This window comes from Acartia tonsa, chromosome 6, assembly GCF_053477335.1.
Source record: "Acartia tonsa isolate MP-2025a chromosome 6, ASM5347733v1, whole genome shotgun sequence".
NCBI classification, from domain to species: domain Eukaryota; kingdom Metazoa; phylum Arthropoda; class Copepoda; order Calanoida; family Acartiidae; genus Acartia; species Acartia tonsa.
Window position 1 is genome coordinate 5341153 of NC_137265.1, and position 15543 is coordinate 5356695.

Genomic DNA, 15543 nt, shown 5'->3' on the forward strand with positions numbered 1-15543 from the left:
AATACCGGATGCTTAAAAAACTTATATTTCAAGACTTGATTATAGTTATAGAGATGTTTTGTTTATTGTATTATACTAAATTGTCCTAGAATTCTATATGGACATATGGACTTGCTTTTAAATGGTTAACTTGATCATAAAGCCCACTAGCCCCTAAATCTAAGAATTCAATTCAAATATTGGATATTTTTAACAGGCTGCAGTCTTCTGTGAGTTTGACAATTCTATTTTCAGTATGGCTTCGAAACCGATTAATATCCGCTGGATTAGAACTGAAAAATCATATATAGCATCGTATTACAGATAATTACCCACGAATATTAAAATTAAAATAATAAAATTAAAACCAGTTGTGTTCTTCAGCCCCTTGGGTCTAAAAAAACTGGTTTCTATGTTATAATTTTTCATTTTGAAATCTGCGGAAAGCTGTCTAAAATACGATGAAATACATAACTATTTCCAGATTTGTGGGTCATTAAATTGCCAATGGAATTTAACTTATAAAGATGGTTTGCACCGCGTACAAAGAAGAAAACTGTCAGATATTATTTTAGTGACATGTCGCTTCTGGCCAGAGACAGTTATTGACAGCACACATTGTCAGGGATCTAAAGGGATAAGATAATGGACAATAAATTAACGAACCTCTCCAATGATGATACACAAAATTAACCCTTATGTATATCATGTGGTTGAAATTTCTGGACTCTCAAGTTAATGAACCAAACAATCAAAATCCAGTGAAAGTCCCCAAAATTGTTAATCCAACGATTAGAAAAAATCGTTGGGGACTAGTGTAAAAAAAGCCCATTGTCCCCTCCCTCCCTGACAGTATGTCCAGGAGAACAAATTCTGAGGGGCTGCTGTTACAATGGGGAAAGATTTCCTATTTAAACAGTTTCAATATTATTTTCTTTTGTAATGAAGTTTATTACACTAGTCCCCATATAAGATTTATAATGTTTTCTTATTCGTTGGCTTTAAAATTTTGGGGACTTTAGTGGAGTGGTCAAACATTTCAACCACTATTTTAATGTACAGAAGGGGTAATCTTGTGGATTGTCATTGGGTATCTACATCAATTTATCGGCCATTGTCTTATCCCTTTAGATCCCCGATCTTTACTAAACACATTAAACAATCCTCAAAATATAAGCAGTTTACTAGATCTTTAGGGACATACACACCGAAACACTCTTTCAACTTAATACTTTATATTATAGACTAGCAGCTTCGCTCCTTGCATCTAGGAGCTCAGTATTCGAAGGAGTTAGGAAAATCGAAAAATAGCACAACACCAGATACTTAAATACAAATATCAAACACACCAAAACCATCCAGGGATCTAAAGAAAGCTTCCATAAAATGAAGAACTCCAACGGTTCAGCAGTAATCGAAATCTTAAGCTACAGACAAAAAACCTTACTACTTTATATAATAGGATATGAAATCAGTTTAACAATATTGAACATATTGCTAAATATTTAAACTCCAACTCTTTTCAATGGTATATCTGAATATGTTTATAAACTCCAAGGATCTTAAGTGATAAGACAATGGCCGATAAATTGATGTACATTCCAAATGATGATAAACAAAATTTGATTACAATTAGTAGTTGAAACAATTGGACACTCAACTTAATGAACCAGCCATTAAAAATGAAATAAAAGCCCCCAAAAGCTGTTATTCCAACGAATAAGAAAACATTATTATAAAACTTTGGGGACTAGTGAAATAAACAGTCCAATGTCCCCTCCCTCCCTGATAAACTCTGTTCTTCCTCCTTTTATACTTTAAAAATGAAAAATCTTCTCTTGTCAAAAAAAAAAGGAAAAACGCTGAATGGTTTTAATATGTTTCAACGGAATTAAACTTACAAAATTTCTGTGTATTATGTATGCTGTATAAAATTTTAAAGTTTTTTTTTAATATAATGTTTTCGTCGTATATTTTAGTGTATGAGGGAGGTTAAAACATATCAAAACATTTGAATTTTGTCATATACTGTTATAATATGTAATACTGTAATTTTGGGGGGGGGTAAAAAAATTTGCGGCGCGCTTCGCGCGCCATTTTACCCCCCCCCAAACCGAATTACCCCCCCCTTTAAAAAATTTTATCCCCCCCAAAATAAAAAGCTTGGACGCCCCTGCTAGAACCTTTAAGATGCTTCCCTGAAGTAGAGAACTCAATTGGTTTAGGAGTTATTTAAATTTTAAGCTACACAAAAGAAAAAAAACTTACTACTTTATATAATAGGATATTGTTGAATGTCAAATTAGATTTTTAAAACCAATTGCAATGCAGCAATCTGTTTACAATAGGGTTTTTAGAATAACTTAGTATAAGTCCTGGGCAGGTTTGAAGCTATTTTGCTAGTAGTTAATTTACTAGTTTGTTAAAAATGAAATAATATGTAAGAACATTAATTTTAGCATTGATTTAGCACTATGTAAGTTAAGTTATTGTGTAGACGTTGCAAGAACTTACATCAGTCAAGTAAGTTAATATGATCTATGACCTAATTAAGAGTAGATGCGCCAGGGGCGTCCAAGCTTTTTATTTTGGGGGGGGGTAAAATTTTCTTAAGGGGGGGGTAATTCGGTTTTGGAGGGGTAAAATGGCGTGCGAAGCGCGCCGCAAATTTTTTTTACCCCCCCCAAAATTTTTACCCCGGGGGTAAAATTTGCTTGGGGGGGTAATTACCCCCCCTGAAATCTGTTGGCAGGGGTAAAATTTGTTTACCCCCCCAAAAAAATTTACCCCCGGGGTAAAATTTTTTGGGGGGGGGTAATTTAAATTTTATCAAAAATTTAGTAATAAAAATGCAAAAATTTTTTTTTTTAGAGATTTTCTATTTTGGGGGGGGTATTTACCCCCCAAAATTGTTTGGGGGGGTTAAATACCCCCACCTAAATGGTTGGGGGTGCCTACGGCACCCCCAGGGTAAGGGTAAATTTTAAATGGGGGGGGTAAAATGAAAAAAAATTTTGGGGTGCCTATGACACCCCCAAATTCGTTTGAGGGGGGTAATCGCCCCATTACCCCCCCCCCCCCCTTGGACGTCTATGAGATGCGCTATAATCAAAACAATTTCAGTATGGCTTCGAAACCGATCAATATCCGCTAGATTAGGCCAGGTTCTGAGCCGTACTGAAAACTCATTTAGAGTATCGTATAATAGACAATTTTCTTCGAATAATAAAATAAAAATGCTAGTTTTGTTAGTAAATCGTACTGGAATTAATCTTTATTTTTTCATTTTACTATCCACGGAAAACTTTCTATAATACGGTTTGATGAATACCATATTACTCTATCTCCCTTACCTTGATCGTGTTCGATTCTGACGTGTCTGACAAAGCCGTTCAGCTTGAATGTCAGCGAGAATATGTAATGTTGGTCCGACGAGTCCCTGACTACAAAAGATCCGTCAGGTTCCTGCGCCAGGATTCGTTCTGCTGCCTCGCCAGACAACGGGCCCCAGTACCATCCATGCTGAAATTAAAAAAAAAATCAAATTAGGCAGGGATATAAAGGGATAAGACGATGGCATACAAATTGATGCACATCCCCAATGTTGATACACTAAATTAACCCTTCTGTATATTACAGTTACCGGGTTTGTTCAAATTCTATAAATCCCCAAAACTGTTAAAACAAACAAATAAGAAATTAAATATTACATTAAAACTTTGAGGACTAGTTAAATAAACAGCCTATTGCCCCCTGTCTCTCTGAATTCAGTTACCTATGGACCACTGATTTTTTTTAATTTAATAAAAGGCGGAGGGGAAAGTTTTTTTTTCCCGTTGTAACTAACCCCTGTGGGGCTATAAATTACCCAATATAACCTAACTTACTGCAATAAACATATAAACCAAAAAACTATCTCCCCAAAATCATTCAAACTATGGATTCAGGGAAGGGCCAATGGACATTCTTTATTTAGCTGATCAAATCTAAATATTCAGAGCTTATTGTTGCAACTTTTGAACATAATTGTTCTAATTATCAAAATGATAAAATATCGGTATCACTTTCTTTTGTTTGATAGAAAGTTATGTAAATATATTAGTTGTGTACAAGACTCTATAATCTTCAGCTTACATTTTGCCAATCTCCCCTCTCTAGATTTTTTCTTCAATAGAGTAAACTTTGGTAGATTTTCATTTTTACAAGGATGACAACATCCATAAAAGCAAAACTCTAAAATCGAAGGACAAACGAACATTAACAATTGTAGAGTGTCAGAACTGAATAAGCAGATTACATATGTATAAGATTATACAAAATTGTATGTAAATTTGTTGCAAAACTATTTAAATACATGATAATGTAAAAGGACATAATGCCATTTATTAGGACTTAATTATAGAGGGGGCGTAACTGCTAGTCTTAAATAAATCAGTACATCATTTCATCTACTGTTAAAATCTTTTTATGACCAGTCTATCACTACATACATAATAATTCTATCTTTCGCCATCCCATACAAAGTTTCTTAAAGTTTGCACGGGATAAAAGAAACAAGGAGGGCGATGTCCATTATATTTGAAGACCATCAGATAGACAGATTCCAATGTTATAAATACATTTATGAACAACACCGAAAACGGTCTTAGAACGAATAACAATATAGAAATGTGAAGAGAGGGAGATATAGAAAGAAGGAGAGAAAGAGAAGGGGTTATTATTTATTATATTCATTTAATTCTGAATGTCCTCTCCCCCTGGATAATTCAAAAAACAAAACAAAAATAATAGAAAATTATGGTGTGTTCACTGTTCGAATACTCTAATAGCATATATTCTATTGGAACTCTAATAGCTTTAAACAACTTTTCTTTTGTCAGTAACTCAGTGAGTGAGGCAGCTACTTATAAAGATATTATTCATCTAAAAAAAGAGAGAGAGAGGGCGGGTAGACGAGCCATCATGTTAATAGGAAAAGTAAATTAGCAAAGTCTACTTAAAAAGTTTATTAGTATAAGCCAGTTGGGTTGGTTTGGGCTCTTGTCTGTGTGTGTGTGTGTGTGTGTGTGTGTGTGTGTGAGTGTGTGTGTGTATTAGAAAATATATGGTTCTACTTTTAGTTAATTCATTAAGAAAAGTACCCAAAATCAGCTTATACCAACAATGAAATTAATTCGGAAAAAAACACGAAACCTAGACGCGGTTTTCAGCTGCCGTTGGGAGGCAACACATCGTAAAATTGACGACCTCTCAATTTGCCCCAAAAATTTTATTTTAGATTTAATTTACTTGTTGGTTATACCTTATACCTGACCCAAAATGGCTAATAACATTCTTGAATATTTAGGTATATCTATCCATCTTATAACTGTCAGAATATGATTTGTTTTAAACTACAATATCCTAAATGTTAAAGTGTTTTGTGTTTGATAATATTCATATCTAATATCGGGCATAAAGGTATATAAAATTGATTTTAAGAAAATGTAATTTTTTACTTTACTATACCTAATATCAAGTATACTTGAATACTAATTCCTATTAGCACTAGCTGTAATGTTACAAGCGCAGCATCTTTATAATTAAGTTCTAATGATGTTCGTATGCCCTTAAACAGAATCCTTTATTTAAGAAGTTTGCAACATATTTACCTTCAATTTTGTTTATTCTTATGCATTAATATTCTGCTTATTCAGTTCTGACACTCTACAATAGTTAATGCTTGTTTGTCCTACCGCTTCAGGGCTTTGCTTTTGTGGATGTTGTCATCCTTGTTTTTTAAATAATATCATTGGACCTAATGTGAAACACTGATCTAAATACAACTATTACGACCCTTGGTTTATTTGGAAGATAGTTTCAAGTACCCTAGCACACTACATACCTAAAAGGTGTTTGATCCCCTCCGCGTAAGTTATAAAACAGGCAAATTAATTTTTTCGCAAATATTATATTATCAATGTATAACACAAACCAGGGAGGGAGGAGTCATTCATCTGTCTATTACACTAGTCCCCAAAGTTTTATATAGTTTTCTCATTCGTTGGCTTTACAACTTTGGGGACTTTTATTAAATTTTTATTGATTCATTGAATTAAGTGTCCAAACCTTTCAGCCACTAATTGTAATCTACTTAAGGGGTAATTCTGTGTTTCAATTGGAGAAAGACATCAATTTAACGCCATTATCTTATCCTGTTACATCCCTGAACACAAACACAGAAATCACAAAACCCAATAACATTTATGGGTTGTTAATGATAAGTTGGCTCAAATATTGTAGTTTTAAATATTAAGGGGGGGGGGGAAGTTTTGACAAATTTGCGTAAACCTGGTGTATATGCTTTATCTTTGGACTGAGAGGATAGGTTATTCAAGATAAAATCATTCTTATGTGATGAATTTTCCCCAGATTTAAGATTTTTTAGATAGGCCTCCAGGTGGCCTCTGTACAGGTAAAAATAAAAAATAAATTTTTTTTTTGAAGAGTTAGAGGTCAACTCAATGCATCTTTTTGAATGTTATTCACATATTTGAAGAAAAAAAAATGCATATTTTGTTTCAGAAGCTTACCTCTAACTCTTAAACCAATTTTTAAATTTTTACCTGTCCAGAGACCACCTGGAGGCCTTCAGCTCCGGAACCTGGAGGCCTATCCAAAAAATCTTAAATCTGGGGGAGATTCATCATATAAGAATGATTTTATCTTTATTAACCTATACTCTCAGTCTTAAGATAAAGCCTATACACCAGGCAGGGTTTCGGATCCGGATCCTTGGACTCAAAAAAAATGCGGAAAAAATGGAAAAATCTACCTAAATTTATAGGGTAAGGGGGGGGGGAAATTTCGGTATTTTTCCGGTTTTTTTGAAAAAAAAATGGTGTAAATATTAATATTTTCAAATGAAACCAAGACCGGTAGAAAGCTTATGGAAAGGACTATCAGGTCCTAAAAGGACGTTATCCTAGGACTTTTAGAAGTTTGCCGAAATTGACCGCAAAAAAGTTACCGAAAATTCCCCACCAGCGGGGGAATTTTCGGTAATTTTTTTCAACCTAAAAAAAATCGATGAAAAACGGCCAAGCGGCCAGTCGAACATAAATAATCATAATTAGTATAGGTTATAGGGATTATCCACAAAAAATTTCATAATGATCGGACAATTCCTTCTATGTTAAAAATGAATTTTTTTGAAAGACGCGAATTTTCGATTTTTTTTTTTTGAAAATGTTTTTTTTAAAAACTTAAAATTAATATAAGAAAAAAACGTATTTTATTACTTTTTAGGCCTGATCCTAAAAAAGCTCACATTGAACTTTAGATTTAGACCAAAAAACATGAAAATTGATTAAAAATTGACCTCAATAATCGAATTTGAAGCAAAAGTGTCATCTTTGCAAAAAATCTTGACTACATTTAAACCTTAAAAAAATCGATGAAAAAAGGCCAAACGACCAAACAAGTGTAATAAATCATAATTAGTATAGGTTATTGGGATTAACCACAAAAAAATTCATAAAGATCGGACTATTCCTCCTATGTCAAAAATATTTTTTTTCAAAGGACCAGAAATTTTTATTTTTTCCTCGCAAAAATTTGCTTCAAAAAATAAAATTATTTTTTGTTTTGTTTTTTAACTGTTCTATTCATTTTTAGGCCTAATTCTTAAAAAGTCCATATGGAATAATAGATTTGACAAAAGAAAACATGAAAACATGACCTTAAAAGTTGAATTTTAATTTCTTTTGAAATTACCGAAATTTCCCCGGCGCCAACTTTGGTCCTTTTTGAAAAAAATATTACCCCGATTTTAAAGCTCTCAACAGATTTGGAAAGAGCGGGCAATTCTTAGTTCAAAAGGTTTTTACGGATCAGCTCTAGGTCTTACCAATTTTTGTGTACGTCGATCTTTACACACCTACTAAAAAATTAAAAAAAAAAAAAAAAATTTCGTCCGACTTTGAGACCCAATAAGTACCCTTAATATTCATCTCACAAAAAATTCATTTTATACTTTTTTGCAATTTAATAAGGAACAAATTTGCTTTTATGTTTTTTTCTGTCATTTGAAAGGAACATGGAGAAAAAGGTCATTTAATGAAGGTAGGTCGAAATTACCGAAAATAGCCCCTTACCGAAACTTCCCCCGCCTTACCCTATAAAATCTCAGATATTCTCTTGATGAGAGCCAATCTTTAAGGTTTAGGTTCAGACTTGAAAATTAAAAGTATTTTTGACTTCAAATTAAAGAATAAATTTTTTTGAAATATTTGGTGATTTTATTTTTATTGTCAAGGATCCGGAACCGGATCCGGTAGGATCCGGATCCGGATCTGGATCCGCACTGACCAAATTTTGAGGATCCGGATCCGCATACAATCAATGCGGATCCGAAACCCTGACACCAGGTTTACGCAAATTTATCAAAACTCCCCCCCCCCCCTTAATCCGCGAAAAATATAACTTTAACGACAGGGATGGTACACTAATGAAAATTGTAGAATATATTGAGTAACATAATTAGAAACGTATGTTGGTATCATATTACTCCTCATTTATGCAAATTGGCAAGGATGAGAATATAAGATGCAAAGTAGTAAGGTTTTTATTGTCTGAAGCTTAAGATCACAATAAGTTATCTTATTGGGTTATCTGTTTTAGATTACCTACGTATAGGACCTGCAGTGGTTTTGTGGATTTAGGCTATTTTATTTTCAGATTTATATTTTGGGATGGTTTTAACTCGTTTCTCCGTCCCTTCGATTTAAGAGCCCCTACACGCTAGGGGCGTAGTAACTAGTAGTTTAAAAAGTTCTAGATAAATGTTTTATAATAAAATAAAAATATGTCTTCAGTATGTTGTAATTATCATTCTGCTTTTAAACCCTATTCAAAGATTCCTGTACAGACAAGATAGACACTAGCAAATATATCAACTTCATACCTAGGTCCTAAAAATCGTCTTAGACAAATATGCTATTTATGACATCATATTTGTGCGAATAAAATCATATGATTACTATGACAACAGGGCACAAAATTTAACCATAAGGCATCTCAATAAGTAGAATAACTCGAATATCAATCAAGTAATTCATCACTTTACCAATTTTACTAATAAATCAAATAAACATAATTTTTTTTGTAGGTAGTTTTCAAAGTAAATTTTACGGCTAATTGTCCAATTTGTTATTTGATTTGTAGAATTACACTTTCGTGACTGCTTGCATTCTTGTTTTATAAAATCCTTTTACCTAGTGCAAATAATCTAATGACTAGGTACCTACAAAGTGTCTATTTTAAAAGGTTTAACTAAGCTATGAAAAGTAGGTAATAACTTACATCTTTAACTCTCTCAATTGAAGCAGCAAAATCCATTTGGGAATCATCCTCGGTAGCTGCCCCAGAACCATCCAACCGCGGAGATACATCTGCAGCGGCAGCCGCCGTAGCAGACGAACCTCCAGCTGCCGCCGAAAACAAATCTGCACTGCCATTTGAAGTATTTAAAGCCGATCCTGCGTTCGCAGCCGTCAAATCATTGCTGGCCGCCGCAGGTGACGGGGTTCGTGAATGATTTCGTCGCCGATTCTGTTGATTATTGGCGGATAAAACCGGCGGCGTGGAAGACGTAGGTACTGGCGGCAAGGCTCGCTTACTCGGCGGTAACGATTTATTCCTTTTTGCAAATTTTAACAAACTAGGAAGTCTTTTGTCGGATGAATTATTGTCGGGTGAACCGCCGCTGCTTGTCGCAGTACAACCTGTAATGCCACCGCTATCTCTGTTGGCTTTGAAATGAAAAATATTTGATATAGTTTTCTTGATATTTCTAATTTTATTTCGCCCGCCGCCGTTATACTCGTCCAGTGGCTGAGACAACCTGGCCCAAGAACATTTAAGTTTTAAAATTATAGAAGACGCGTATTGGGATATTATATTATAGTGGAGAGATAGTATGAAAAACCTAGTTCGTTAATGTATCTATAATTTATCTTTTTATATCAATCAATTCTAAATAAAGAAGTGTTTATTGCGTAGGATCTTCTAAAACTATTTTAAACTTAAAATTTTTGACAGTTAAAGTAATCATTATTGAGACAAAGTACATTGTTTTTTAATGTACAATAACATGCTGAAATTGTTGATAATAACAATATCTTATTTGGACTTTTTTTTTATAATTTCTATTCAGACAATTATTCTTCCGTATAATATTTTATTTTCTAAAACTTAAATTGCATGCCTTGGATTTGAGGACGGCGTGGAAGGGGGTAGGTTGAGACTCTCTGTTGCAATAACTGTGGCGTGGTGGGAGTGATTCAGTTGCGTGGAGACACCAGGGTCTGATGTGATCCTTTGGGTGACCTCGTCCTTGGCCTGGCCACGACGCGACAGACCAAATGTTCTAAGTAAGCTCATTTTGACTGATGCATGTTGTTGAGTGTGTCTGAAGGAGGAAAACAGAATTTTAAATACCCATCTAAACAAACGACACTTTTATTTTTTTTTAAAAATATTTTTGATGTTTTTGTTAGGTTAGGTTTGGTTAAGTAAGTTTAGGAGGGCCACGTGGGGTTTGAGTCCCCCGCAGCAGGGGCTAGAAATAAGATTCTAAAGATAAAATAGGGTGAGGGGATGAGAAAAAAAGGCTTGACTTCAGTGAATTACCAAAATTATACCAATAACTTGTAGAATTTCTTAATTTCGTAGAGTTACAATTTACCGCCAAACGTTTTATTTTGTAAGATCATTTTTACAGTGAGGATATGAAAGAAGCTATTGCACAAAAATTATATTTCAAGATTTTACCACACGTCCGAATACTTTTCATTTCATTCCTCTTTTAATTGCTTAAACATAATTAAAATTCTATTCCTGTGGTTTGTATGTGATAGATGAGTACCACTGTGTTCTGAGATATCATTCACACTTAAACCTTTCTTAAGTCTAAAAGAAACACATTTTAATATTCAAATTAAAAGTAAAAGACTAAGGAGGTGAAAACGATCTATCAGCGAAACATGTCCAATGACCACAACAATCTAAAAGAAATAAGTCAATCTGGGTTGATGAGTAGGCAATCCTACAATATAAAGGCCTAAAGCCTTCTCTGACCAATGGAAATCTTCCCTGAAAATTGTCGAACGATTGTTCCAGCTGTTTGCTGGATCTTAGTTGACACAAATAAACAGATAGACATCATGTTACATCAGTAAGTATAAATAATAGCTTTAAACAAAACATTTAATATTAGGGTTGGCAATCCGGATCCGGAATCCGCCTAATTTTTGGGCCAATTTTGGAATCCGAATCTGGAATCCGTTTTTTAATAGCGGATTCCGGATTCTTAATTGGTAGGCTAAAATAAGCGTCTTGAGTATTTTCTTTCAACTGCCTCTTTTTGATGGCAAAGATTATCATCATTACATATAAAATCTGGTTCGATTATCAAAAGTGAATTATAGATAACACCAAGAACATTAATTTTTAGGACATATGTAGCACTTAATTCTTTTTTAGTCCTTTTAAAATACTGCTAGAATCCGGAATCCGAATCCGCCAAAAATAAGAATCCGGAATCCGCCATTTTTTTGACGGATTCTTTTAAGAATCCGGAATCCGAATCCGGCCCAAAAATTTGACGGATTACCATCACTATTTAATATGGATATTTCTTCTACCTTTGTTTAGAATTTCCATTTTGAAAAGTTTTGTTGATTTCACCGGTCCCACTTTTCAAATTTTCTACACTTCGGTTTCTAAAAAAAAATATACTTGTCATTTTTAACTGAATATTTTTTGTTTTTAAGTTACAATCACAGGAGGCAAAATAGTTTTCCTTATTTACAAGTACAAGAAAAATATAATGAATTCTAAAACTACTTCTCCATCCTTTTTTCCAAATGTAAATTTAATTATTCATATGTAACATTCTAGGAAAGGCTAAGATTTGTCAGACCACTTCTAATCAGGGGTGTGTTTATTTTTCAAACTGGTTGAATTTCTTCCCTCCCAACCCTTTCTATTTCTTTCCCTTATTTATATAGTAAAAATACTGAATATTTCATTGTTTTGAATTTCTTGTAGAAAAAATACACCCCTGCTTTTAAGATAATATCTCTCTAATTACTTTTGGAGCACCCATAATCCCCCCCCTCCTCTTAATAAAAAAAGTAATAGGCTGGGTTAAGAAAGGTTCAAGAGGGCACAATCGGGTTAACCATCCCCCTCCCCTCCCCCTTTATGGGCTGAAAACAAAAAGAAACTTAAATTAAAAATTAGAGGCGGTTGGACAATAAGAGATTTATCGAACCTTCCAAATTTCGTGTCAATTTTATTCATACGTAGACACAAATGTAAAATAATTAAAGTGGAGTAATTATAGATTATTTTTGAAGGTTGTAAATTCAATACATTGGCGCAATAAAAAGCAACAAAAAATTGGTTTGGTTAAGGCGAAGAAAAAAACTTAAATACCTGAACTCTATTGATGAAGAAGGAGTAGGTCCACTTCCAGCTGGAATTGCTGGTTCCAGCAGAGGTAAACCAGTAGAACTGTTTTCCAGAGTAGATCCGGTATGCAACTCCTTTTTAAAGATACTTAAATAAGACTCTTTGCATTTGCAAGCTTTAGAGTATAATCATTGATACGTCATAGATCAGCTAAAAATATTACACGTACCTAGCTACTAAAATTTGTATATTGAAAATATGCCAGTAGTAATAAAACTATATCCTCTTATATAAATCTTCCTAAAAACATTTATTCTTTATTCATTGCACGCAATGCAAATAAGTAGAAGTATGCAAATCTATAAAGCTGAACAACTGAGCAATTTTGTAGATACGCCTGTCAAATGCTTTGGTAAGTCAGAATGTAATTTATTTCAGGTTCACTAAATGTTAATAGATGCTCAGTAACCTATATTGATCATATGTTTATTTATAAAGAAATATCAAATGGATAAAATATCCTATTATGAAAGTATCTCGCCTGGTGATTGTAACCACGTCTGCTATTATTAGCCAGGCGTGGGTGGACTATATCTGTTTCTGTTTGAACTATCACATTTGACGAGGGAACATTTCCTGCAAAAAATATGAAAAATTTAAGGTTCTATCGGCGCTATCAAACAAAGTACCCTCTTGATCATTGATTTAAAAAGAAAATAAGGGTATAGTTTTTCGTTTGTTTGGTTATTACTTTTAATTATAAGTTATATTTGATAAAACCACTAGGGTATCTTCTTTCAAAAATTAGGATTGGGGGAGTTTTCAATGCTCAACCGGTCACTTGTATGCGATTACTTACCAGTTTTTAAGGTTTTGTAAAAGTCTATGTTTCATTCTGTATTCTCCTAATACCAAAATTCAACAATGCTTTTTCAGGCAGACAGCCACACAGATATCCTGGTACTTATTAAGGATAAGCATGATATTAGCTCTAAAGCTTGTAGATAAAGTGGTATTTTTACGGTTTCATATATCTGACCCTCTTAAATTGAAAGAACTGTACCTGTCCTCTCTTCCCCGTCCTCCATACTACTGTTGAGATTATCCACAGTCATCACGGTATTGGTTTCATTACATTCTTGTAGAAACTTTCCATTGGGTTCTGAGTTCACATGACTAGTGTTTTTCTGCACAATGGATATCATGAATATTTGACTTAATTCGGATCGTAGATGGGTCTTTAGCAATACGTTGTTCTCTATCTCTATTCTAAGTAGAATGGGGTCTGAAATTAGCCTAAAACCTTCAAAATGCCTAATTTTACTAATAAAATAACCACATTTGGGATATGTCAGAAGCTTCCCTCAATTTAATGATAAGAAAACAAGATACCACTTATATAATATCAGGTTTAAGTTTAAACAACAGAGAAATGAGAACCGAAAAAAGTAGTAAGGCATATCAAATTAATTCAAAATATTTCAAGATTTTCCCTTTGCAAACTAACTCCCGATAATCTATGAAAAAGTTATTATTTTGTGATAATAAAACGATTCCATTCACTGGTGTATCTATTTCTTTGTATTACTTCTTCAGTTTATTCCTTCTTCATTTGTCGCACAATTCTGAAAAAAAAACGTAATTATATTTTTTGGTGTTTTAAATAACTAAAAATGTTTAAAAGTTAAAGGAAGGCGACACTCATAAAATCTGACAGGCAAACAAAAATATATAAATTACTTCATCATTATAGATAATAATTAGAAATATAATAATATGTTAAGACTTTAGCTAGCTGCAGAGAGGTTTTTAGCTTATATATAACCAGAGTAACTACCTTATAAATATCGGTCTAGGAATCAATACAGCACGTATTACAAAACTTAAACTATAAAAATAATAGTTCTTTAAAAGGTAAAAATTTATCATGTAAAAATGGACTTCCTGATACGTAGTGATTGTAGAATTGTTACAATTTCTAAGTTGTACCAAATTTTTCCCAGGAATCAACATAAAAAAAATGAAATGGTTATCCATTCCGGATGTACGCACGGACGGATCGATGCTACATATGGAAAAGATTAAAAAATCCAAATATTAAATAACATGGCGAACTTTTTGTGCAAAAAATATTGCAAATCTGAATCATTTGTAAATACTTGTCTTCTCTTATTTTGATAATATAAGTGTACACTAGCTCTCACAATATATTTACTCTATGCGCATGCGCGAAAATTAGGACCAATTCTACATTACAAATTTTCCCTACTATTTTGTTCAAATATAACCTATATGAAAATTATTTTATAATTTAAATCAAAGACATGATAACATTTAATTTAAAAATATCAATAAATATGAATGCTATAATTTGATTTACATATAAAGATTGGTAATCTTGTCAATGTAAAATTAGGGAAAAAATTAGACAGAGGAAAATTTAGTTATTTATCCTCTAAAGGACAGGCATAAATTTTAAAACGAATTATAAGAACAAAATCATATCCAAAACCTTTAATTTTATAAAGTAAATAACTTTTTCGAAGAAAAAATTCCTATATTACTATATATATTTATGGTAATATCCAAAACAATAACATTTCATTTTACACAATTTTCAACGACGACATTTTGATTTACGTGTCTATTTGCGGCATTCTTACAATAAAATGGGTTTTTAAAAATCTTTATCGTTTCCAACCCCCAAAAATAGTAATTGGGTTCTGTTTTTAATTTTATTTTACATTAATAACTCTTGTATATAAATTTTTAATTAAAACTTCCACGGTCATCTAAAATCCCATAATAAATAGATTAAAAAAATTACAGTTCAAAAGTAAAAATATGAAGATTCAGTTTTTAAAACCCGACATCTTAAATAATAACACAACACGACGTTTTCAAGTTTTTATTTTTTAATCCTTTTATTAAAATTTTATTAATTAATAATAATGTTCATATATGAAGTTGTACATGCTATTTTCACGTAATGTACCTACGTTTTATTTGTTTTGATTTTTAAAAATGTCTTTAAACTATTTACAAACACTTTTAAAATAAAAAAATCATTTTAATTTCTTGACAACACATTATTGAAATTGAATTGAG

General features: G+C 32.7%; 1 protein-coding gene across 4 annotated transcripts in view; it reads right to left on the bottom strand.

Annotated features, from left to right (window-relative positions):
* Positions 1 to 13618, bottom strand: part of LOC145321648 (uncharacterized) — a 30071-nt gene extending 16453 nt beyond the window's left edge. For all 4 annotated transcript variants that reach the window (XR_013880356.1, XR_013880355.1, XR_013880354.1 and 1 more), the window contains exons 1-8: positions 13499 to 13618; positions 12977 to 13071; positions 12460 to 12569; positions 11664 to 11741; positions 10858 to 10929; positions 10226 to 10429; positions 9322 to 9862; positions 3333 to 3501 (exon numbers count right to left, since the gene is read on the bottom strand). Coding sequence is in view for 1 of the 4 variants with exons in the window: in XM_080163138.1 (XP_080019264.1) it covers positions 3333 to 3501; positions 9322 to 9862; positions 10226 to 10429; positions 10858 to 10929; positions 11664 to 11741; positions 12460 to 12569; positions 12977 to 13071; positions 13499 to 13550 (1321 nt within the window). In the remaining 3 variants the exon portion in view is untranslated. The remainder of the gene's footprint in view (positions 1 to 3332; positions 3502 to 9321; positions 9863 to 10225; positions 10430 to 10857; positions 10930 to 11663; positions 11742 to 12459; positions 12570 to 12976; positions 13072 to 13498) is intronic.
* Between the last annotated feature and the right edge of the window lie 1925 nt (positions 13619 to 15543).